Below are 23,240 nucleotides of genomic sequence, written 5' to 3'. Positions count from 1 at the left end.
GAAACGGGAACAGAGAAGACAAACACGAGCACAACTAAATAAATAAGCAGGGAATTGTGTAAAAAAGTTTTTTAAAATTTATGCAGATGCACGCACACGCCTTGAAAAAAAAAAGGGGGCAAGGGAGACACACTCTTTGCATATGAAAATGAGTTTTGTTTATACAATTTCTGGCATTGTTTATAATTTCTTTCATTCATTTTTCATGCCAACCATAAATCCAAACCAATTAAGCGGAACTATCAGTAACAGTGGCTGTCAAAATAATAAATACAAGCCCTTCAATTTGATTATAAAAAATTAAAATTGTATTTATTATTTTGCGGAAAATAACAATATGTTGTTTGGTTCCTCTAAAAAAAATACCAATAATTAGCCTAATGATCTGGGCTAGTAATTAAATTCAGTTTTCAGTTTTTCCACGAAGCAGCAGCTCATTACGTGGAGGCATTTCCCCAGCCCCAGCTTCACTCTCATCTAATTTCATTTCCGTGGCGCAATAAGCGGACGTAGTTTTCCAGCATCCTGCAGTTTGTTGGGCTAGGAAATTAAATTGTGAGCACTATCCGGCACTCAGAGAGGACTAGGGAGACCCGGAGAGACCCAAACAGCCGGAGGTGACCCGGCAGGTCCTGGCCATAACCAGGCCTAACATTATTTTATACATTTTTTGGGACTGCCTGGCGTGGGCTTTGTAGTGCCTCAATTTCCGTTTGAACAGAGCAGTTTATAATTATGTGTGGGCACTGGGAAAATCTAGGGAAATTCTAGGGAAAATCTAGGGAAATTCTAGGGAAAATCTAAGGAAATTCCAGAGAAAACTCTAGGCAAACTCCTAGCAAAATAAGTAAACTACTCAGCTTATTCCAAATTATTTAAAATAAATCTCTAAAGTAGTATTTTTTGCCAGTGCAAAGCCTGTGTCCTGTCTCCCTTTTGCTTTTGGGTTAACAGTGTAAACCATGTGTATAAGGCCATGTGACAGCATAACCCTGTTCTGGCCACCAAAAGTGGCAGCATTAAGCAAAGTTCACGGCTCAGTTTGCCGCTTGGAAAATGGAAAATAAAAAGCCTTTTAATTGAGTGAAAGCCGCGCGAATCAATTATTTGCCAGCGGAAAATGTCAGAGTTATTCCAGGTATTTTCCGAAACAGGATTAGTTTGCCTTTTGCTGGCATTTTTAATTGATTTAAATTATAGTTTAAAGTAAAGCAAAAAATAAGCCAAGAAGTCTGTATTTAATAGCACCTATCATCCATATTGTTTACCTTGGGGGGGAAACCCAATGCAAAGTCAGCCACTTGACTGGCTTTATCCTGCGCTCCTTTCTACCTCAACCCTTGCACCAAAAAGTCCTGATTGTGTGTCAGCAGCTGGCTGGTATCACCGAGTTTTTCCTCGCTTTTCCATGGCTTACGTTAAGTGAAACACGAGAAGTTGTGCTCGCCAGGCCACCGCCCTTCCTAGCCAGGCTTAAGGACATGCCCTGGCAGGGCAGTGTCAGTGCAGTGCGTTTCCCACACAAAATGCTATTTTTTAAGCACTGAAATTTAGGGTTTTATAATGGGAATGTAATAAAATATTTAATTTATATATAAAGAATTTTAAAAGATTTTATTTTGAGGTTTTAAAAGGGTTTAAAAGTAAACAAACTTAGAGTTTAAATTGAAACTCAGCCTCGAAAGCAACTCAAACTTTCAACTTAGACCCAGTTTTTTGTATTTTTTTTACATTTTCTTCCTGCCAAGTTCTGTAATTTCTCCCTGTGCACTTTTAGCCAAGAGCTGAGAGTTGCTCTGGGAGTTTACTTTGTTGCCGCCGTCACCTGATGTTGCCTGCTGTGCTGTTGCTGCAATTGTTGGCGCTGCTGCTGCTGCTGCTCGGGGAATCCTTTGGTAACCAACCCGTGGGCCGTCAGCTGTCGGTTCTCCCAGGCGTTCTATTAGCATGGCGGCCCGGCAAAGTGCAAATATGAAAATTACACCCGCCACTTTGTGCCCGAATGCAAATTCTGTCCTGGCACAACACATACTTACACTTACACACACACACACACCGTGTGTCACGCAGGATAATGAAATTAGAAAACATTAGCCCAACTAGCTGGACCTTTAACTGAATTACCGGTGCCACATAAGGGGTTAGGCTAAGCCCTTGGAGCGTGAAATTAAATAATGGCCAGGGGCAAATATCTAATTCCATTTGAAGTGTTTACTAGTGACAGCGTCAGTTTAAATTGCTTTTAAAAATACAAAAATAAAAAGAAAAAGGTTGGAAAAATACATTTTCCGTGTATATATGGGCCACAAATAGGGGGACTTACCGCAATGCCCAGGCAAATAAGTAATTTCTAAAGGGTTTGTCATGGAAATGCCATGGAAAACTCTTTTTAGAGTAGAGTTGAGAGCTCTAAGGTCTAGGGGAAAATATTTTAAAAATATATAAAAATGAAATTGAGTTTAATTATTAAGGAAAATATAAAAAACAAGGCTTGGCAAATAGTTTTGTTACAAAAAATAAAAAAGAAAATATGTTTCTTGGGGTTTTTGAAAGGGATTCCACGTCTCAGGAATTTCTAGATCTCAGGATACCTCTAATTTCTATGCTAAAAAATATAAAATAAATATTTAAATATATAAATAATTAAAAAGTTAATTCAGAAAAAATTAAATAAGCAATAGAAACTACTTTTCTTAAAAAAAATTAAATGAAAAAGTTTACAATTCACAGGAATTCCTAGATCTCAAAAGGGAAACCTCTAATTTCTATGTTAAAAAGTATAAAATAAATATATAAATATACAAATAATTTATAAAATGATTTGATTTTAATGAAATTAGTTCAGAAAAATATAAAAAATCAATAGAAAGTTGTTAAAAGAGTTTCCAAGTCTCAGAAAACCCCGAAATTTCCAAGAGAAACTCCTTTAGACTGAAGTTAGAAGCTCTAAGGTCTTTAAAAAAATATAAATTAAAAATGATAAATATATAAATATAAAAATAATTTGAAAAAAAGCCTTAATTTGTATGAAATTAACTTTATTTTTCAGGAAAATATAAAAAGCAATAGAAAATAGTTTTTGTTAAAAAAAAAAATATTAAAGGCGTTGCTTAGGGTCTTTAAAACAGTTTCTCAATTCCCAGGTCTTCCCAGAACTCAAGAGGTTTCCTCAGTTCTCAAGAGGTTTCCTAGTTCTTAGTGGTCTTCCTTGTTTCCTCCTTAGTCTTTGATGATGCTGCGCCCGTTGCAATGACGCACTCCCCCACCCACAACATTGCCCTTGCAGCTCCACTGGCTGGCCCTCATCCACTGGTTGTTGGGACGCTCGCAGTTCCTCTGCTCGGCCTGGCAGCGGGTCTGCAGAATGCAGCCATTTTGCTTGTTCCTCCAGCAGGTGGCTATCTTGCTGTCCTGGCAGGGCTTACGGCAGTTGCGCAGCCTCTTGCTGCCGGCAGCATTGAGCACACCCTTACGCAGGCGGGGAGCACACTGGCCCACGCCGCTGGAGCCCAGGATATTGCGGCAACGGGTCACACAGGTCTCGCGGATCGGCTCCAGGCCACTGTCCCGTCGGCGGCAGTTCTTCTCGCGGAGGCGGCAGGCACGCAGCTTGGTGCAGGTATTGGTGGCCTTGTTGCGGATGCACACGCTCTTGCCGCCGGAGGACAGCGATTGGCAGCGGCCGGGGCAGGGACGACGGTCGCCATCGGCTTGGGTGGAGGCTATGGCCAGGACGGCGACGAGCAGAAGGATCAGGCTGAGCTTGGACATGTTTCTCGATTTTCTGGCGAGGATTGATTGATGCCATTTGGAGCGGCCAGTTGGGTATTTATAGGTGATTCGGGAGGGGTTGGCCCAGATTTCTTTTCCTGGCTTTTCTAGATTTTCTCTGTTTTTTGTTCGTTGAGGTGAACACCTGTTGGGGGCAGGTGAATGGAAGTGAATGTGAAGTGAATGAGTGAATGAATGAAGGCTTTTGATGATTTTTCAAAGCAAAAGGTGTTCAAGTTTTAGTTGAAAATTTATATTAAGGCTTTAATTAAGGGGATAAGTTTATGGATATATGTTTTAAAATATTTTTTATATATTCAATAATTTATAGTATTACTTTTATATGAAATACAATTTTTAATATACATTATCTGTGAGATATAGAGATACCTTCAAGGAAAGTATACTTTTACTTTAATTTATTAACTAATTTTCATTGATTTTTATTTATTTATTATAAACAAATAACAAATATCTAAATATATATGTTTTCGTTAAGAAAATCACTCATACGCAGGGTGGTACCGCTGAGATACAATTTTTAATATACATTATCTGTGAGACTTATAGATACTTTTAAGGAAACTATTCTTTTACTTTTATTTAATTATTTAATTATTAATTATTTAATTATTTATACTTATTTATTATATTTATTTATTTATTATATTTATTTTAGTTGCCCAAAAAATCACTCATACGCCGTGCAATACCGCCTATTTTTGATTTCCCAGTAAACCCATGACCAATTTTTGTATAAAAACAAAATAAATATTAACTAAAAATTAATTATTAATTCATGTTTTCTTACAGCCCGAGGTCAATGCCTTCGAAATGAAACAAAAACCGCTGAGAAAGCGTGCCAGACCATATTTTGATCTGCATTCCGCTTCCAGGTAATTGTCCCAGCAGTGGTGATGGCCGGTATAAATAGTTAAGTTCTTGGCCGGAATAATCATCAGAAGCTTCCTCAACTTCCAAGACCAAAGAACCCACAGAAAACCAGCAGAATGCGCAGCTTGCAAATGATTTTCGGTGAGAAAAATTGGAAAATATCCTTCAAGAACAAAATGTAGTAACTTTTTACCCCCCTTTAAGGCCTCTCCACCCTCTTGATGGCCTTCATCCTGGTAACGGCCACCACCCCGCCGCGACCCACGACCACCAAACGCTCGATTATTACCCTGGCCCCCAGGATCTGTCCCCTGCCGGCGATCTGTGCCCGCAACAGTCCACGGGTCTGCGGACGAACCCCAGCCGGCGATTGCCAGCGCTTCAACAACATTTGCGATTTGATGCTGGCCAACAGGCGCAAAGAGCCCGCCGGAGTGCGGCATACCCGCGACTTGGATTGCAAGGATGTGCGCGGCGTGGGGGCAGCCAATAGGCGTCCCTGCTACCAGCAGTGTCCTCGCCGGCCGGTGGTCTGCAAGCGTTCGCCGCCGGCGCAGCACATTTGCGTGAGGAGCCGGGACAAGAAGCAGTGCAAGGTGCTGTCCAACAACTGTCAGCTGCGCAACCAGAACTGCCACAGCCGACCCAGGAATAGTGAGTATTTTAAGACCATTTAAGCTACCCTTTAGCCCCCTTTTAAGACTTTTTTCCTGCTACTTTTAAGCCACTTTTTAACTTGGTTTTTAATCTCTTTTTTCAATGCTTTTTCAGACTGGCGACGCACTGACAAGCGGCGCTGCGGTGAACGCCAGTTGGGCGACAAGCCTGAGGAATGCCAGAAGCTGCCACACACTGGAACCCGCAGGACCACCACCCGCAGGACCACCACCCGCAGGACTACCACCACTGCCAGGTCGGCCTAACAAACCTGAGAATCAAGAGCCCTGAATGCAGCTTGCTCTCCTTTTTTTTTTTTTGTAAACTAATTTGTGCAATCAACTTGAAATGAAATCTAAAAATAAAAAATTCATAAAAAATATATTGAGCCTCAAGGAGTTATTAATAATTTAAGGATATCCTTCAACTTTAGAGTTGAACTTTTGCCAGTCGCAGAGCTTCATTCTCCCGTCTTCCATTTCATTCTAGATTCCCAGGAATCATTAAGTGTTCAATGTCCTTTTTTCGGGGGAAAAGGAAAATCCCCGCTAATGACCACTGTAATTTAGCAGTTTGTTTTTTACATGCATTGCCCAAACAACGAGAAGGACAAGGTCGACAGCGACGACAACAAAGTAATAACAACTCAAATTACAATTGCCGAGAGTTCATTATTATTTGGAAATACACTTTTCCTCGAGCCGTTCTAACTTTTCCAAAGGGAGAGAGCACTAATTAATTGATAGATGGAGGCCCAAATTGACTCAAATTGCATATTCAAGTTGCCCGGCAGACACATATTCGTGTGTCTTTTATATGGTTTTAGTTTTCATTTCGAGCAGAAAGTTCATTGAATTACACACATTACGCATACGCAGCGTGGGACAGTGGGTGGAAAAGGGGTTTGAATTTGGTTGAAAATTATAAAGAAAATAAAGTATTTTCTATTAGTTAATTGTGTGTTTTATTCCTTATAAGTAAGTATGTTTTTCTGTTTAAAGTTTTCGGAGAATTTAGTTAAAAAAAAAATGATATTACGCATACGCAACGTTGGAAAGTCTGCTAGCAGTCGCTAAAGTGGTCTTAAAATTAACAAGAAAATATTATTTAATTTAATTAATGACATAAATTAATTATTAAATATTATTCAATAATGTTTTCTTGTTTTTAATTTATTAAAAAAGCAAAAACCTTTTTTATTACGGATATTACGCATACGCAACGCTGGAAAGTCTGCTAGCAGTCGCTAAAATGGTCTTAAAATTAACAAGAAATATTATTAAATTTATTTAATTATTAAATATTATTCAACAATGTTTACTAGTTGTTAATTAATCTATAACATTTACCTTTTAATTAATAAAAATAAATAATAAAGCAAGAAACCCAAAGAACACCTCTGTTGCTTGGCCCACAGTGCCACCGAAAACTTTCTGGGCAAATTACTGTTAAGAAGAACAACAGTACAGTCCCAGTCATCTCCATCAACTCGCACTTGTCGCTAGAGAAGCCGGCTTTTGCTCGTAACTTTTCCTTTTCTTGGCCAAAACTTTCCGGCTTGCGTTGTGCTGCTGCTGCTGCTGCTGCTGTTGTTTGTTTGTGTTTGTGTTTTGGCCTTGGCAAAAGGCAGCCAGCCTCTCGGCGCTTTAATTAAAACGCCTCGACGCCCTTAATCAAACCAAATTCAAATCAAACAAATCCAGCTGCGGTCGAGAGCCTCCTCTGTCAATGGTTGTGCCAGAGGCCTGTGGCCCTGGCTTTGCTGTGGCTTCGATTACACAGACAGAGAGACACAGCAGATCTTCCGGGTTAATGAAAACTTTTTGCGGCCCAAAAAGAGCTAACGAGCACAACGAGTTCGTTGTTCGATATTTAATTATTTGGATATTATTTCAAGTTGGTTTTCAGCTTGAACTAAGACTCTAATTAATTGTTGTCCAAGTGCTTTCTGGGTTCTGGGTAAATAATATACTTTTGGGCCCCGAAATTTATGACAATCATCTGCATCTGTTGAGCCTAAAAGCGTTTGTCATTCCGATTCAAACTAATGAATGCGAATGAGTGCCAACTGCCTGAATGGCTGAATGTCTGAATGTCCAGTCAACGCCCCACACATGTCCGGGGCGGGGTTATTAAAGCTAATTGCGTTGATTCATAAATTAGAAACACCTTTTGTGGTGTTGTGTGGGTTCGTGCTTGCGTGAGGAATGCCATATATGCATATATTTTGTGAATGGTTGGGAATGTCCTGGGCCCCGGCTAATGACCAGGCAGGTCCTGGCCACAATATTGGGAGACATTCCACCCCAATGGCAAGAAGAAGCACTGGCAGAAAAGTAAGCTTCTTTTTCAGCTTTACATTTATTTTTCCCCATTTAATTATTTGTTTTATATTCATTAAAATCCCATTATTTTCTTTCTCTGTGTGTGCCCCCTGAATGGAGTCCTTAATTTATGAACCCCCTACGAAAAGTGTGACCCATAATTTGCCACTTGGCCTGCCATACATGAACCTGGCCAATAGGGAGCAGGGAGCAGGGAGCTGACTTGTGCAGAGTCATTACCTGACACGGAATACTCGATTGTCATGGCCGGAGACTATTTAAGGCTGACAGATGACCGGCAGTTATCGGGCTTATAAAGCCGCGATCAACAGCTGCGAAATTAGAAAAGCGGAAAATTGATTACGGAATGGACTAAGGGGGAGAGTGGCCTTAAAGGAATATACTTTTGAAAATGATTCAATTAAAATAAGAAGGGTATTTTTGAAAACTAGTTTTATGCAGTGCAGGGATACGGCGGAGCAGGGCGGCTGCAGCAATGCAGGGATTGCAGGGATGTTGTTGCTGTTGTTGTAAAAGTAGCCGGCAGACCTGACTGGAAGTCCTATTTATAACAGATTAACATTCCGGATCGAAACTGCCATGATACTTTTTATCAAAGACTTAAAAATTCAGCGCAAAAGATGCCACAAAAATGACCAACTTATATTTTAAAATGCCTAAAAGTGGGCAATTTTTATACATCCCCGCCCAAAAGTATACCTTACTTAATATTTTTTGTATCAAAGACTTCTAAATTCAGCCCAAAAGATGCCGCAAACATTACCAAATAATATTTAAAATGCCTAAAAGTATGCAATTTTTATAATGTATTTCATTGTTTTTATTGATATAAAATAAAGTATTTGGTTGGTATAAAATAAAGTATTTTATTTTAAATGTTGCTTGTTGTGTTCGTTGCTGTTGTAAAAGTAGCCGGCAGACCTGACTGGCGGTGCTCTCTCCTTATCCCTGATTCCTGATCCCTGTTCCTCCATTCCCATCCCTTCCTTTCCCCTGGTTCTTGTCCGGGGTGGGTGTCAGGTCTACTGATACTGATGACCTAGGAGCGATGGCGATGGCAATGACGATGGAAAGTCTGTAATAGAAATGAGAAAAATAGCAAATTAAAAACTAAAAAAGGCATAACTCTGTCAAAAATGCCTTAATTTGCATTTGGAAAGCGGTGTTATGTTAGTTTTTATAAGGTTAACAAATCTGCATACCTAGTTAGAAATTGAAAATTTTATCAAATTTTGAGAATTTTAATGATGGTACCCCTTATAAAATTTTTAAAAAATTGATCAACAATTTTTTTCTTCCGGACGTGGCCAGAAAGATGCGCCTGTTAATGCTGATCAAGAATATATACGGTTTATGGGGTCGGAAATGACTCCTTCAATGCGTAATGAGCTTCGGACTGGAAATAAAATACCCTGCCAGGTTTTAAGGATACTAGAATATTTGCATGGAAAACTCTGGTTTTCATTCGGAAAGCGGAATTATGTTAGTTTTTTATTAGGTTAACCTTAAGCTAATGTACAAAAACATCGATAACTTAAGAGCGAGCACTTTAAAATGTAAAAAACGTTTGAAATCAACAACGACAACAACAATTCGCGCGTTTATATAGTACAAATACAATACAGAGAGGGGGTCAGGGTCAGGTTATCCTTTTTAACAGGGATTTCGGCGGCGGAGCAGGACGGCTGGGATGACAGACCTCAACCCGATGGCAGTGGAGGACGGTGATCGGATCTTGGCTCCGGTCTAGTTACCCTGCAGCAGTCGTAAATAATTAAAATATTTATAAATACAATTTAAATATGTAAATTTAATTGAAGGAACACACAAATATGAATCAATATGGAAAGGTTTGTTGAAGTCGGCATTTATTTGGGGGCCTTGGGATTGTTTTGGGGAAAAATCTAACTGTTTTGAAAGCAAAATCAAAATTCTTAAGATTTTTTCCTGAATTTTTAACATTTTTTCCAGATTTTTAAAATTTTTTTCAGATTTTTTAGTATTTTTTAGAATTTTTTTTAGAATTTTTTAAATTTTTTTAAATATTTTAACTGCCAAATTTGAATTTGAATTTAACTGCCAAATTTGAATTTGAATTCAACGACGATCAGTGATGCTCATGTGCATCAGTGATGCTCATCTGGCTATATATTGCAATATTGGGAGGCAATAAAATCGAGCATCACTGATGCATCAGTGATGCTCATGTGCATCAGTGATGCTCATCTGGCTATATATTGCAATATTGGGAGGCAATAAAATCGAGCATCACTGATGCATCAGTGATGCTCATGTGCATCAGTGATGCTCATCTGGCTATATATTGCAATATTGGGAGGCAATATATTGCAATATTGGAAGGCATCAGTGATGCTCATGTGCATCAGTGATGCTCATCTGGCTATATATTGCAATATTGGAAGGCAATATATTGCAATATTGGAAGGCATCAGTGATGCTCATGTGCATCAGTGATGCTCATCTGGCTATATATTGCAATATTGGAAGGCAATATATTGCAATATTGGAAGGCATCAGTGATGCTCATGTGCATCAGTGATGCTCATCTGGCTATATATTGCAATATTGGAAGGTAATATATTGCCATATTGGAAGACATCAGTGATGCTCATGTGCATCAGTGATGCTCATCTGGCTATATATTGCAATATTGGGAGGCAATATATTGCAATATTGGAAGGCAATATATAGCCAGATGAGCATCACTGATGCAGATGAGCATCACTGATGCAATTCCTAAAATTTGGCCGCTTCCCAAACTGGGGTAACAGGCGAACAGAAACCAGCAGCAAGCAACTGAAAACTGGTATAAACTGTTATAAAAACTTTTGGGCAAAAATAATAATTGGTATAAACTGTTATATTCCATTTTATGCATTTATACCTTTTTTCTGCCGGCAACAAACACTTGATTGCAACAACAACCCCTTTACAACAACATCCCTACAACAGCCCATCCAAATTTCCAAAAATTTCCATACAAATTGCCCGTTTCCCAAACTGGGGTAACAGGCGAACAGAAACCAGCAGCAAGCAACTGAAAACTGGTATAAACTGTTATAAAAACTTTGGGCCACGAAAAACGTGCCAGTGTGACCATATTGTAAATTTTGTCCAAGTTTCAAACCATTTAGGAGCCGGCGCAAGAAAGCGGAGACTCAAACCTTTTGAATTCAAATTTAGGTGTTATTTTACAACTGCACCTGGTCACACTGAAAGTGATCGTCGTTGAATTCAAATTCAAATTTGGCAGTTAAATTCAAATTCAAATTTGGCAGTTAAAATATTTAAAAAAATTTAAAAAATTCTAAAAAAATTCTAAAAAATACTAAAAAATCTGAAAATAATTTTAAAAATCTGGAAAAAATGTTAAAAATTCTGAAAAATTTTAAAAATTTAGAAAAAAAAATTAAAATTTCAGAAAAATTATAAAAAATCTGGAAAAAATGTTAAAAAATCAGAATAAAATCTTAAGAATTTTGATTTTGCTTTCAAAACAGTTAGATTTTTCCCCAAAACAATCCCAAGGCCCCCAAATAAATGCCGACTTCAACAAACCTTTCCATATTTATTAATATTTGTGTGTTCCTTAAATTACATATACATATTTAAATTGTATTTATAAATATTTTAATTATTTACGCCTGCTGCAGGGTCTCATATAGCCCGGAGCTAAGATCCGATCACCGTCCTCCACTGCCATCCGGTTGAGGTCTGTCCTGCCAGCTGCTCGCTCCTACAGCTTCATCTCTGCCGATCCTAAAATTATATAAAATTATTGATAGGTATTTAAATTAAATTAAGTACGCAGTTTTGTTAAGCTTATAAAAACTAATTTAGAACAGCTCTTCAAAATGAATTTCATGCGTTTTTGGATGAATTATGACCATTTGAAAATGAGGTCCTTTTCTGGCTGAGTTATGAACATTTGAATATTAGTTTTTTGCTTCTTATTGTTTAAAAAATTCTTTAAAAATTGCAGGTAAACATTTTAGTAAAACTGAGTACGCAGCTTTGTTAAGCGTAGAAAAACGAACCGCTTTCCGAATTGAATTTCATGCATTTTTGGATGAATTATAAACATTTGAAAATTAGTCAAAATGTAAAAATAAATCGATCCAATTTTGCAAAAATATGTAAGGGGTACCATCATTAAAATTCTTAAAAATTGAGAAAAAATGACATTGAAAACGTAGTATGCAGTTTTGTTAAGCTTAGAAAAAGCAACTCAAAACAGCTTTCCAAAATGAATTTCATGCATTTTTGGCTGAATTATTAACCTTTGAAAATGAGTTTTTTGCTCAGTTTTGTTTAAAAAATTATTCAAAAATTACAGGTAAGTATTTCAATAAAACTGTGTAAGCAGCTTTGTTAAGCTTGGAAAAACTAACACAAAACTGGTCATTTGCCAAATTTTGCTTGGCCTTCGGGGGAAATAACGAAATGACGAAATTAGGAAATTACAAAATGAGCGGCAGGCAACATAAACATAAACTAACACGAACTGCCTGGAAGCGAATGGCAAATGGCAAATGGCAAATTTTGTCCGCAATTAAACATAAAACCCGAAAACCCAAAAATGCTCAGACAAACCGCTGACAAATGAACGTGGCTCTGTTGCCTCAGTAAAAATGGCAGCAGCGGCAGCAGCAGCAGCAGCAACATTAACAAGCCGCATTTATTTAAATTAAAAGCCTGGCCTCGTTTCGGGTTTGGTTTTGACAAAGAATATTCCTGGATTTAGCACCAAGCTATGGGTATTTAAGAGAAAGATTATTGCAGAAATTTGCTTGGAAAAGTTGGCCAAGAAAACCACTAGCATAACTTGGTTGGTATTTGCAATTGGTAGTTGGGAGCTTGCACTCATCTTTACTCTTTAATTCCCCGAAGATCGTAGGATAGGATGCTTCATTGCTCCAGTGATGCTCATTTAACTATGATTGGTTAAAAATTACAATTGCAATTGCAATTGCATGCTACATTTTGAAATTATGCCGAAAAGATGCTCCATTATTTTGCCAGATGCCCAAAAGTATGCAATTCTTACCAATTGCAATTGCGTGCTACATTTTAAAATTATGCCGAAAAGATGCTCCATTATTTTGCCAGATGCCCAAAAGTATGCAATTCTTACCAATTGCAATTGCGTGCTACATTTTAAAATTATGCCGAAAAGATGCTCCATTATTTTGCCAGATGCCCAAAAGTATGCAATTCTTACCATTTTCTGCTTATTTTCATGATAATCCCTCTTTCAATTGCTGAGTTTCCCCTCTATTTCCGCTTCCGTTGAGCCCACTAATCAATGTGTGTTATTGCGGCTGCTGCTGTTGCTGGTTTATGGCCGCTCCTTTGGCTGCTGTGCATAAATTCGATTGAAAATTAATTAGCGAGCTGAGGCAACAACATCCTGGCTGAAAAACCTAATTGCCTTTGATTATATATATGTATATGTCTATCGATACGATGCCAGAGCTTACTCAATCACACAAACACACACACACGCACGAAGGCACAGGCCATGTGGTAGAGGAGGGGGATATCCTTGGAGGGGGTAGGAGCCAGGACCAGGACCAGGACTATAGACAGACATAAGCCACACGCAGCATTAAATTGGCATTAGGTCAGGCCAGTGGACCAGCAGAGAGCAGGCCTCGGATGTTTTTCGGGCTCGAATGAGATTGAACTTGACTTGTTGTTGTTTCTGTAGTTGTTGTTGTTTGTTGTTGTTGTATTTTCAGGCCAAAAACAGAGGTTGATGTGGGGCCTAACATGCCACATTGTCGCTTTGACTTTTATTTATTTTGTTAGACGCATTTTGAAAAGCCAATAAGCAGCTCTCTGATTGATTATCTGCTGCCCTCTCATTGTCTCCCTGCTGATGTATACGGTCCAATACACACACGTAGATGGTACAGTGGAACCTGGCTATAAGAAGAGCTGGAAATATTTTAAATAAATAAGAAATCTTTGTAAATTAATAAAATATAAGGTAGTATATAACTGGTTTTCTCTTCTATTTTTTCATTAAAATTTAAAACTAGATTATTACTCATTATTTATTAATTATAAATTATTATTATATTAATTATTATTTATTTTAATAAATTAGGTAATACTTTTTCAAGCTTCAGTTTTAATTTGAAGCATGTTTTTCCTGCCAAAACTATGATATCCTTTTTAAGGATATACCCCTTTAGCTTTAGTGGCTCTTTATATGTTGTTTTTCCTTTCTTTTCTGTTTCTGTGAAAGGCGTCAATCAATTTTGAGTGAAATAAATGAGCCTTGTGCCCGGCCAAAGGCTTAAAATTGTAAATTCCTCACACACACGCATTATTTCAACTGTTATAAATGGCTGCCATCTCATCAAGGTAACCGAAAATCCCATGACTTTGATGAGGAAAACTCTCAAGTGCAGTGGCTGAGGCTGAGGCACATTTTCCACCAAATATTTGAGCACTTAACCGGCCCGAAAGTGGGCTGTTCTGACGCTTTTGGCCAAAAGTGCATTAAATATGAATGGGGGAAAAAGTGTCGCAACCATATTTGCTAGTGCCACCCGCTCCGGAAAAGTTTCATTTTCCATGTGCAAGAACTTTGCAGTTTTCCAAATGCAAAATGCAAAGTGTTTTTTGTGTGCAGCTCAACACAACTTTTGTGAAATCACATAAAATGGAAAATAGAGAGAAACTCCAGGGGCATATATTAGTTTAAGAGTTGGGAAAATAAATTCCATTCTATATTAATTACTGTTCCACAAACCTTATTTCCGTAGTGTAGAGAGAGAGGTCGCTGCAATCTCTGGCCCGATCAGATTCGTCACCCGATTCCCAGCTTCGATTTGGTAGAGATAACCCCGGCCTATAGCTATATATTACCCACACGATGCCAGTTTCAGTTTAGCGCCGCTACTCTCGTGATGCGTTTCTCGCTGCTTTGGCCCCCGCTGATCCTCCTGATCCTCGCCAGACTCTCGGCGGGGACTGAACTGCCCGATCATATCACGCGGAACCTGGACCCGGACATCAGTCCCTGCCTTGACTTTTATAGCCATGCCTGCGGCAACTGGTCGGCTGTCCACGAGACGGATCCCTACAGGAGTCAGCTGGAGCAGCTGGACTACGACTACCAGGAGCGGCTGGCCGGTTTGCTGGAGGCAGCAGACTCTCAGTGAGTGCAGGATTGCAGGGTTTTCTTTTTCTCAAAGACACTTTTCTTTCTCTTTGCAGCTCGGGCAAGGAGGCTCGCTTCCTGCAGCTGCCCCGTGATTTTTACGCCTCCTGTCGCCGTCACCTGGACATGCCCCAGGTGGTGGCCTTCCTCCAGGAGCTGGTCACGCGCCATCCGCTAGGCTACGAAGAGCTTACGGTGGCCCTGATTGCCGCCTTTCGCCTCAAGGTCCTGGTGGAGATGGGCCCGGGCAAGATGCACAACATCTGGCTGCAGTTGCTCCTCCGCTCCAGCTCCGAGTGGCAGAGCAATGAGACCAGCACGAAGCCCCTGGAAAGGCATCAGTTTGAGGTGCTGTGGCTTCCGTCAAGAGCCTGGCCCACCAAGGAGCCCTTCTGGCGGAAAGTGAGCAGAATGGAAATGATCATGATGCTGGAGGACAACGACGAAGACGACAACGATGACGACCCCTTCCTTGACAAGCAGCATCTGCCCTCTTTTTGGATGCTGCCCTGGCGGAAAACCCCGCCCAGTCCCGGCTACATCCGGCGGATGGTAGCTTTGCTAACAATGGAGACGCCAGTCTTCCTCATACCCTACATCCTGATCAGACTGAGGCTGGCCGGAGGAGGACTTGCCGGCGCCAAGACCTGGCAGGTGAGCCGCAGCGAGTGCGCCGAGCAGAGCCGCCAGCTGCTGAGCCATCCCTCGGTGTGGCTGCTGGAGAAGGATCAGCCCCGCCTGCCGGAGGAGCCTGTGCTGCAGGGCGTCTTCCAGACCCTGAAGCATCGCTTCGGCCAGAAACTGAGGGCCAACCGGAACGACTTTGGCCATAGCAGCCTCAAGTTCCTGCTCTCGAAGCTGGAGCACATGACCCTCCGCCTGAGTGTCCTGCCGCGTCAGAAATCGGACCATTCCCTGGAGCGTCGGATCGATCGCCACTACAGCCAGCTAAACCTCAATGCCACCGATTATTATGGCAACCTCCTGGCCGCCCTAAGCCACTCCACAAGCCAGAAGCAGCCAAACAGTATCCTGGGCACGATCCTGCCCTGGCTGACCAATATCCAGCTGCCAAAGATCAGCAAGCGAGGCCAGCCGCTGCCCGTAGAGGTGCATGGCTTTGGCAGCTTCGGCTCGCCCTTCTACATGCAGCACTCCAACACTTTGGTGGTGCCTTTGTCCTTGTTGGGGCCGCCGCTCTACCTGCCCGGCCAGTCGGAGCTGCTCACCTACAGCTCGCTGGGCTTTATCCTGGGCCACGAGCTCTCGCATGGCTTCACCCCCGAGGCGGCCAGCGTTGACAGTCGGGGCAGGCTGCACTTGAGCATGGCAAGGAAGCTGCTGGGCAACAGGCGCTTTCGCAGTGAGACCACCTGCCTGAGGTTTCGCTTTGGCTCTGAGCAGCTGGAGGAGAGATTCGCGGATGCCAATGGTTTGGAGCTGGCTTACTCGGCCTACTTTGATGCTGCCGAGGGGGATCGCCGCTGGGATTCGGAGAACTCCATTGAACCGGGTTTGAAGTTGGACTTACGAAGACAGCAGCAGCAGTTCTTCCTGAACTTTGCCCAGTTCTTCTGCTCGGACGAGGACAGCTCGCAGGATAATGACGATCATGGGTCGGATAGCAGCAGGGTCAACGAGGCGGTGGCCAATTTTGAGCCCTTTCAGCAGGCCTTCAAATGCCACGAAGGGGTGTTTGGAGGGAAGAAGCAGAAGATGAGGCAGTGTCGCCTGTATTAGACGTAGGGATCGAAGCTAAAAAATAATTATAATAATAATAAAATAATAATGATAAATAATAAACAAATAATTAGTGAATGAATAGTGGTTTAAATAAGGAGGATGTTTAAAAATAATAAAAGAAAGGTTTTTGCTGGAATATGTAGAGCTCATAGCTTCTCTCTATCTCTCTCTTATTCTCGCTCTCTCTCTCTCTCTCTCTCTCTTTCTCTTTCTTAACTTTGTAGCGAATGAGAGAGTACTTACGAGAGTAGCTCTCATCTCCCTTTCTCTTAACTTTGTAGCGAACGAGAGAGTATTTACAAGAGTAGCTTGCGTGGGATTCCCCCTTTTTCACTTACTTACTGCGAGCAGACATTACCCTTTAGCTTAGCTGATTATTGATTTTACTATCTGAAAAAAAATAGAAAAAAATCAAAAATAGAAAATAGAAAACGCAATTGAGGCCAGCCAGGCCATGTGACATTTAATTAGTTTATTTATTTGCTCGTAACTGGGGGATGCACCGTCGAAAGTATATGTACAAAATCAAAAACGGAAACCGAACGCAGAGGCTGTCGTCACTACGTTTATGCATATATATAATATTATATATATGTAATATATATATAAATAGTTGACACATTCCATTCAGACAGAGACAGCTCTTAGTTATAGTAAATAGTTTGCTTTACACTTAAACATTTAAACTGGAAACACGGCAAAGGGTAATCTTAATTCGTAGACACTGAATCCCAATTAATACTAGTTAAAAAAAAAAACAAAAAAACTATAGACAACTCTTGACATCAACTTGAAATTCGTTTTATGACATATTTTATATATACTCTCTATATAGATTTTATTCACACATTTAAATCGGTAAACGCTGGGGCTCAAGAGGTTTACGAATTTAAATGCTGGGCTCTCCTAGGTGCTAGCTACACTTAAACAAAACTCCAAAAATATTTTACAAGTCGATTAGTTAGTTAAACTCTTAAAGACTACTTTGGGTAAGTAGCCGTAACTCTTAAGATTCCTGTAAGTATTTTTGGGGGTACCTAGCCTAGTTTTTATTGTTTTGAAATTACGCGCTTACCCATCACTTTGCCGAAACATCTCTCTTAGTCTATAGCGGGTTTTTGGTTAGACGAAGACATCAACACACAACAAAAACACACTCAGACACCTAGCTAGAACTTGTGTTTCGTGTACGTATAGATCCTTAGGGGTAGTATCCTTTCTCAGACAGTTTTCATATTATTATCTTCTCCTTAAAACCTCCTGAAACCTTAAGGCTCAGCCCGAGTTTCAGAGTCTCCTCCTTAGACATTCCTCTCCTCGGCGATTATGTCCATGGTGCTGACACGTCGCTGCTGCTGCTGCTGCTGCTGGTGCTGCGGCCCGCCACAACCAGAAGCCATCATAGTAGTAGTGGTGGTGGTGGTGGTGGTGCAGGTGGTGCGCCTGTGGTCACTGCTGCCACGCCGCGGCACCAACAGCACCAATTACTAGAGGACCGTCTCATTGGTGTTGGTGCAGGTGCGGGCTCCATTCACAATCGAATACTTGGTAGAGCTGTCCTTCTTGGCCACCAGTCGCCCCAAAAAGATCTCCTTGAAGGTCTCGCGAAACTGGCGCGACATGCCGCAGTAGATACCAAAGTTTATGGGATAGCTGACCACCAGAAAGAAGTTTGTCAGCAAAATGCAAATGTTGGCCAAACCATAGTCGAGGAACTCAATGATCAGCGAGCTCACAATGTGCATTACAGTCACCACGGCAATGGGTATCTCGGCCAGCAGGAACACCGACACCACCACAATCAGCATCAAGGTGGTGCAGTTGGATTCCCTCAGCTTCTTGCACTCCTTTTTACGATTCTCCCGGAAGAGCAGCTTGCGCCGCTCCTGGGCCTGCCGCATGGCTGCAAACAGCAGGATGTTCAGGGTCACCAGGATGATGCAGGGCAGCAGGTGAACAAACAAAACGCGGAACAGATAGTAGCTGGTGTAGTACAGATCCACGCCAATGTATTCGTGCACCCACAGGGAGGTCTCCAGGTGGCAGACCTCCGTCTCCTGGCCATTCCACTCGATCTCCATGGGCATGTATGTCCTGTCGAAGAAGCGTGGCAGCTGGTGGAGGAAGGCCAGCAGGGCAATGTAGGCGGTGCAGCGCTTGACACGCGGCATTGTGCACCAGGTCCTGGCCATGGGGGCATGGCAAACGTAGATGTACCTGCAAATATACACATTTTAAATTTTATTTTATTTCCTGTTCGAGGTAAGTCACATTAAAACCCCAAAATGGACTTTATCTGTAATGGGTTTTCCTCCTGTCACAGGACTTTCAGCCTCCCTAAGCCTCCCTTAGCTCTCTTTGGCCCAATATAATTTTATTTTATGGCTGGAAGATAAACCAATTTCCCCCCCAGGTGGGAATTTACGATCGCAAAATGTGGTGACAACGAATTTGTTAAATCCTAATTTGAAATCCCCTCTTGTCTCTCTTCAAGGATTTCCAATTCCTTGAACGTAGCCCAGGCAATCAAAGGCCAAAAAGCTAATCAAGTTGGCGCTTTATAATTTCATAATTTGTGTAATTTGTCAGGGGTTCTCCGACTTCTCCTTCGACCTCCTTCAACCTCCTTTTTCCCCTCTCGAAATCATAATAATAATTCCTTTCGTTTCCTGTCCTAAGCGAGGAGGGGGTTGGCAGGAGGCAAAACTTTGACGGCGACTTATAGTTGGCCAGAAAAAAAACAGAAAAAGTATATCAGAACGACGACCTTTGATGCTGACGCCGCCGCCGCCTGATGGCCTAATTTATGCGCATAATTATGGCCACGCCCACCGCCATTCTGGCACTTGAAAATGTTTTTCAATCAATCTTTCATTGAACCTTTGTCAAGCGGGGATTTTTCATTAAAGCTGAAAGAAACAGCAGTCGCGTTTAGGCCTTAAATGGAATTAATACTAATAAATGAATAACATTTCGCCCCTTTTTAGCCTCTCATTTTCATTGTCATTTTAACAATTAAGTTAATTTGTCCTAAAAGGATATACTCTACCAAAAAAAAAAAAAAACAAAAAGAAAAAGGAAACCCCTGCTATCCTTTTAAGCAAAGAAAATAAACGAGACAATAAATCAATCAGCAGAGATTCCTCTCGAGAGGTTTACCATCTTCTGGGGGTGATATAAAGTTGGTCAACTTGTGTTAATGATGGGAATCCCCCTCTCAAGGACTGAGAAATATGTTGAATATCAACCCTTGAGAAGTTATTTTAAGCGAATTACTTTGGGGGGTTTTTTTAAAGGGTTCAAGGAACTTTTACTTGAGCTAAGAATAATTATTTTCAACTTGTAAAATATGTTTTTAACTATAATAAATCAAGGATTAGAATATATCTTAATGATAAATTATTAAAACTATTTTTCAACTAGATAACGTCTCTTGAAATCCTTTTAAGGGAATTACTTAGCTCACTGAGGGACTTTTTAAAAAGTTTAAGGCACTTCTTAGCTATAAAATATATTATAATCTTATAAAATATATTTGTAAACTGTACTAAATGAAGTATAATATTTAATAAATTATAGTTAACAATTATTTTTCATTTTAGAATTTATCCCTTGAAGTTTAATTTGCTAACTGAGGAATTTCTAAAATGGTTTTAGGTATTTTTTAGCCAAGAGAAACTTATTTTCAGCTTGTAAAATATATTCTTTAACTATAATAAATAAAGTATAAGAATATATCTTTATGATAAATTATTTAAAAATTATGTTTAACCTTAGTTTTAATCCCTTGCCATAATTTTAAGGGAATTATTCTGCTAACTGAGGAATTCCTTAGCTAAAAACAATTATTTTCAGCTTGTAAAATATTGTTTTTTAACTATAATAAAAAATTATTCAAGTATATCCTTAAGTTACATAATTTATAAATTCTTTTTTAGCTTAAAATATATATTTCTGTATATAATTTATAATGTATTTGAATAATCTTCAAGGAAAAGTATTTTGAAATTATTTTACAGCTTAAAAAAAAATCTTTTTCCCTCTAAAATATTTGCATTTAGCCTAATTTATTTCTTTAAATAATATAAAAATAAAAGAAAAATTAATTATGAATAATTTCTCTGTTTAAAAAATTACATTTTCTTCTAAGATATTTGCCTAATTTATTTGTATTTAAATACAACCCCGTAAAAAAATAATTATGAATTATTTCATTATTTAAAAAATTACATTTTTCTCTAAAATATTTCCCTTTAGCCTTATTTATTTCCTTTCATAATATAAAAAGACAATAAATATTAATATTAATTATTTCTCAGTTAGTTTCGCTGTAAAATATTCAAATTAAAGCTTATTTATTTCTATATTTGATAAAATTATTAAATTATTTCCCAGTTAAAAAAATACAGTTCCCTTTCAAATATTTGCTTTTAAAGCTTATTTATAAATAATTTCCATATAACTTGTATGTGAAACCAACTCCCCTTTTCGGGTTAACCCCACTATATCCGGCCTTATTAATATTAACCATTCTCAAAAAGGATCCAAACCCTAAACTGATTTCAATCACACAACTAATAAGGAAGCCATTAAATATTTATAGTGGCCTCTCGAATGGGCCTCAGAGCCACTTTAAAAGTGTGCCAATGCTCCCGGGAAAAAACAGTTTTACCTACGCAGATACTATATATATATTTTATATTATATATATTCATGCTGAGTTGGTTTATAATACTTTTTGTATTATTAAATTTTTATGGAGAGGCATCGTTGTCGTCGTCGTCAGTCACTCACTCAGGCAGTTCATTCAAGGCATTATGCGACCCCCCAACACCCACCACCCACCACCTACCCCTCTGCCGCCATCACGAAGGGCCATAAAAACACTTGAAATACAATAAGTTGACAACAGCAGCAGCGGCGGCGGCAGCAGCAACAACAAAATAATAACAATAAACGCTGAATGTTTTTATCGCGCTATTTGTCCTCGGGCAATTTTCAACGCATTTTAGAGAAAGAGGGGGGGGTAGAGTCCTGGTTTTGTCCAGGGGAATACCCTGTACCCCCTTTTCTCCTATTATTTAGCTATTTTGGTGGTGCAGCCTCCGACCACTTGAAAGCCAGAGACCCCAAAGTCGCATAATGGCGCAAATATTTATGACTATTCTCATGGAAAATTTCTTGTATTTTTTTTTTTTTGTGAAATTTATTTGCAAAGCTGTAAAATTTATGATCCCACACATGAGTTAATAGAACAATGCGTTGGCCAAACCGATTTTCAAGTGGCTTTCAGTCTATATATATATATAGAAATTTCAGCTTGGCCTGAAATTTATGTTGCCTATTTGAAATTAGTTTATTGTTTTTCCCTTTTTTGGTTCCATAAAATATTTACAGGCTGTCTCGGTGCATTAGTGGTTCTTATTTATGGCTTTAGTGGCGAGGCCAATTTGGTTTTAAGGAGGCTGGGAGTCTGGGTCTGGGAATGTCTTATCAATCGATCGAAGAAGTGACTACACATCGCTCATACGCATCACTCATACGCAGCGTTGACTGCTTCAAGGTGAGCACATTTGTTTGTAGCCTGCTCTCTCTCCCTCTCTCTCTGTCTCTCCCTTTCTCCTACCAAGATCTCCTTAGCCCAAAGGCATTGACATTTTATTTTTACCACAAAAACTGATTTATTGCCGCCATTGACAAGTCAACGACGAGTCAGTCGGCAAAGTCACTTTGTCAGTCAGTCAGTCAGTCAGGCAGTTACCTCTCTCCCTCTTAGCCCAGGTAACCCAGGCAACCAAGGCTATACCTGGTAAAGGCGTGTGAGCCTGGCTCACTTTTATTGGCCTAATTGCATATTTACCTTTGCACGGCGAGGGCCAGAGTTAGCCAAACGGAGATGGTGTGGCACATGGCTGGCATAATCTGCAAGCAAAAAAAAAAAGAGAGAACCAAATCGTTAGTCAAATATATATACTACATATATTCAGGGGAATGTGGTTGGAGCGGGGGTTTGTCTTTGGGATTATTGGGAGGTATGTATGTACATAGCTGCTGATAGCCATTCTGTGTGTGACTTTTGGCATACTTTTGGGGTTGTAAAGTAAGTGAAAAAGCTAAGAGACACATTGCTTGAGTTAACAATATACATCTAAAATATAAAATATATATATTTCGGTATCAAAGACAAGCATTAAGGTCTTTGGAATATATTTTACATTTTTATTTGAATTTATTTTTGTGGTTCCAAGGTAGTTTTTATATATTTTTACCATTTTAGGGTTTTATATAATCTACTCATATTTTTGTTTACGTATTTTGCAAAGAATCAATAGGGAATTTAATGTTTAAATAAATATTAAATAACAAATAATAATTAAAAATATATCTGTATTTTTTAACCCATCTCCAAAGGAACCCGAGACGACATTCCTTGGCCTGTCTGCCAAATCAAATTTGCGGTCTTCAACTGCATTAGCCTGGCAGTTCAGGCCTTACACACTCAAAAAAAAAAGGCTTAAACAAAAGCAAAAGTAACAAACTTGATAAAATATATTGTAAACTTTTAAATAAAAGTTAGAAAATATTTTTAAAATTTTTTAATGTATTAAATTTGAATTTAATTTCCCCAAATAAAA

General features: G+C 39.5%; 4 protein-coding genes across 4 annotated transcripts in view; 2 read left to right on the top strand and 2 right to left on the bottom strand.

Annotated features, from left to right (window-relative positions):
* Positions 1 to 3,108: 3,108 nt before the first annotated feature.
* On the bottom strand, positions 3,109 to 3,791 carry LOC108075984 (uncharacterized). Its single transcript, XM_017168637.2, has one exon. The coding sequence runs from the start codon at positions 3,769 to 3,771 to the stop codon at positions 3,220 to 3,222; it is 552 nt and encodes a 183-aa protein (XP_017024126.1). The 5' UTR covers positions 3,772 to 3,791; the 3' UTR covers positions 3,109 to 3,219.
* A 947-nt stretch (positions 3,792 to 4,738) lies between these two features.
* LOC108075986 (uncharacterized) lies at positions 4,739 to 5,622 on the top strand. The gene is made up of 3 exons (XM_017168638.2): positions 4,739 to 4,806; positions 4,870 to 5,319; positions 5,437 to 5,622. The coding sequence occupies exons 1-3, from the start codon at positions 4,782 to 4,784 to the stop codon at positions 5,586 to 5,588; spliced, it is 627 nt and encodes a 208-aa protein (XP_017024127.1). The 5' UTR covers positions 4,739 to 4,781; the 3' UTR covers positions 5,589 to 5,622.
* Positions 5,623 to 14,587: 8,965 nt separating this feature from the next.
* frma (fra mauro) lies at positions 14,588 to 16,680 on the top strand. The gene is made up of 2 exons (XM_017168661.2): positions 14,588 to 14,859; positions 14,919 to 16,680. The coding sequence occupies exons 1-2, from the start codon at positions 14,609 to 14,611 to the stop codon at positions 16,600 to 16,602; spliced, it is 1,935 nt and encodes a 644-aa protein (XP_017024150.1). The 5' UTR covers positions 14,588 to 14,608; the 3' UTR covers positions 16,603 to 16,680.
* Positions 16,681 to 17,101: 421 nt separating this feature from the next.
* Positions 17,102 to 23,240, bottom strand: part of SPR (Sex peptide receptor) — a 50,819-nt gene continuing 44,680 nt past the window's right edge. The window contains exons 6-7 of the mRNA XM_017168665.3: positions 22,466 to 22,527; positions 17,102 to 18,822 (exon numbers count right to left, since the gene is read on the bottom strand). Of these exons, the coding sequence (XP_017024154.1) occupies positions 18,093 to 18,822; positions 22,466 to 22,527 (792 nt within the window). The 3' untranslated portion in view covers positions 17,102 to 18,092. The remainder of the gene's footprint in view (positions 18,823 to 22,465; positions 22,528 to 23,240) is intronic.

Source organism: Drosophila kikkawai, chromosome X (genome assembly GCF_030179895.1).
Source record: "Drosophila kikkawai strain 14028-0561.14 chromosome X, DkikHiC1v2, whole genome shotgun sequence".
Taxonomy (NCBI): domain Eukaryota; kingdom Metazoa; phylum Arthropoda; class Insecta; order Diptera; family Drosophilidae; genus Drosophila; species Drosophila kikkawai.
Note: the sequence above shows the minus strand (reverse complement) of the source record. Positions and strands in the feature narration are given on the sequence as shown.

What these genes read in the sequence shown, in the direction of transcription:
- LOC108075984 (XM_017168637.2), bottom strand. Translation starts at nt 3,771, where the DNA reads ATGTCCAAGCTCAGCCTGATCCTTCTGCTCGTCGCCGTCCTGGCCATA.
- LOC108075986 (XM_017168638.2), top strand. Translation starts at nt 4,782, where the DNA reads ATGCGCAGCTTGCAAATGATTTTCG. An exon ending in CAGCTTGCAAATGATTTTCG is followed by an intron (nt 4,807 to 4,869) that starts GTGAGAAAAATT and finishes CCCCCCTTTAAG; the next exon opens with GCCTCTCCACCCTCTTGATG. An exon ending in CCACAGCCGACCCAGGAATA is followed by an intron (nt 5,320 to 5,436) that starts GTGAGTATTTTA and finishes ATGCTTTTTCAG; the next exon opens with ACTGGCGACGCACTGACAAG.
- frma (XM_017168661.2), top strand. Translation starts at nt 14,609, where the DNA reads ATGCGTTTCTCGCTGCTTTGGCCCCCGCTGATCCTCCTGATCCTCGCC. An exon ending in CTGGAGGCAGCAGACTCTCA is followed by an intron (nt 14,860 to 14,918) that starts GTGAGTGCAGGA and finishes TTCTCTTTGCAG; the next exon opens with CTCGGGCAAGGAGGCTCGCT.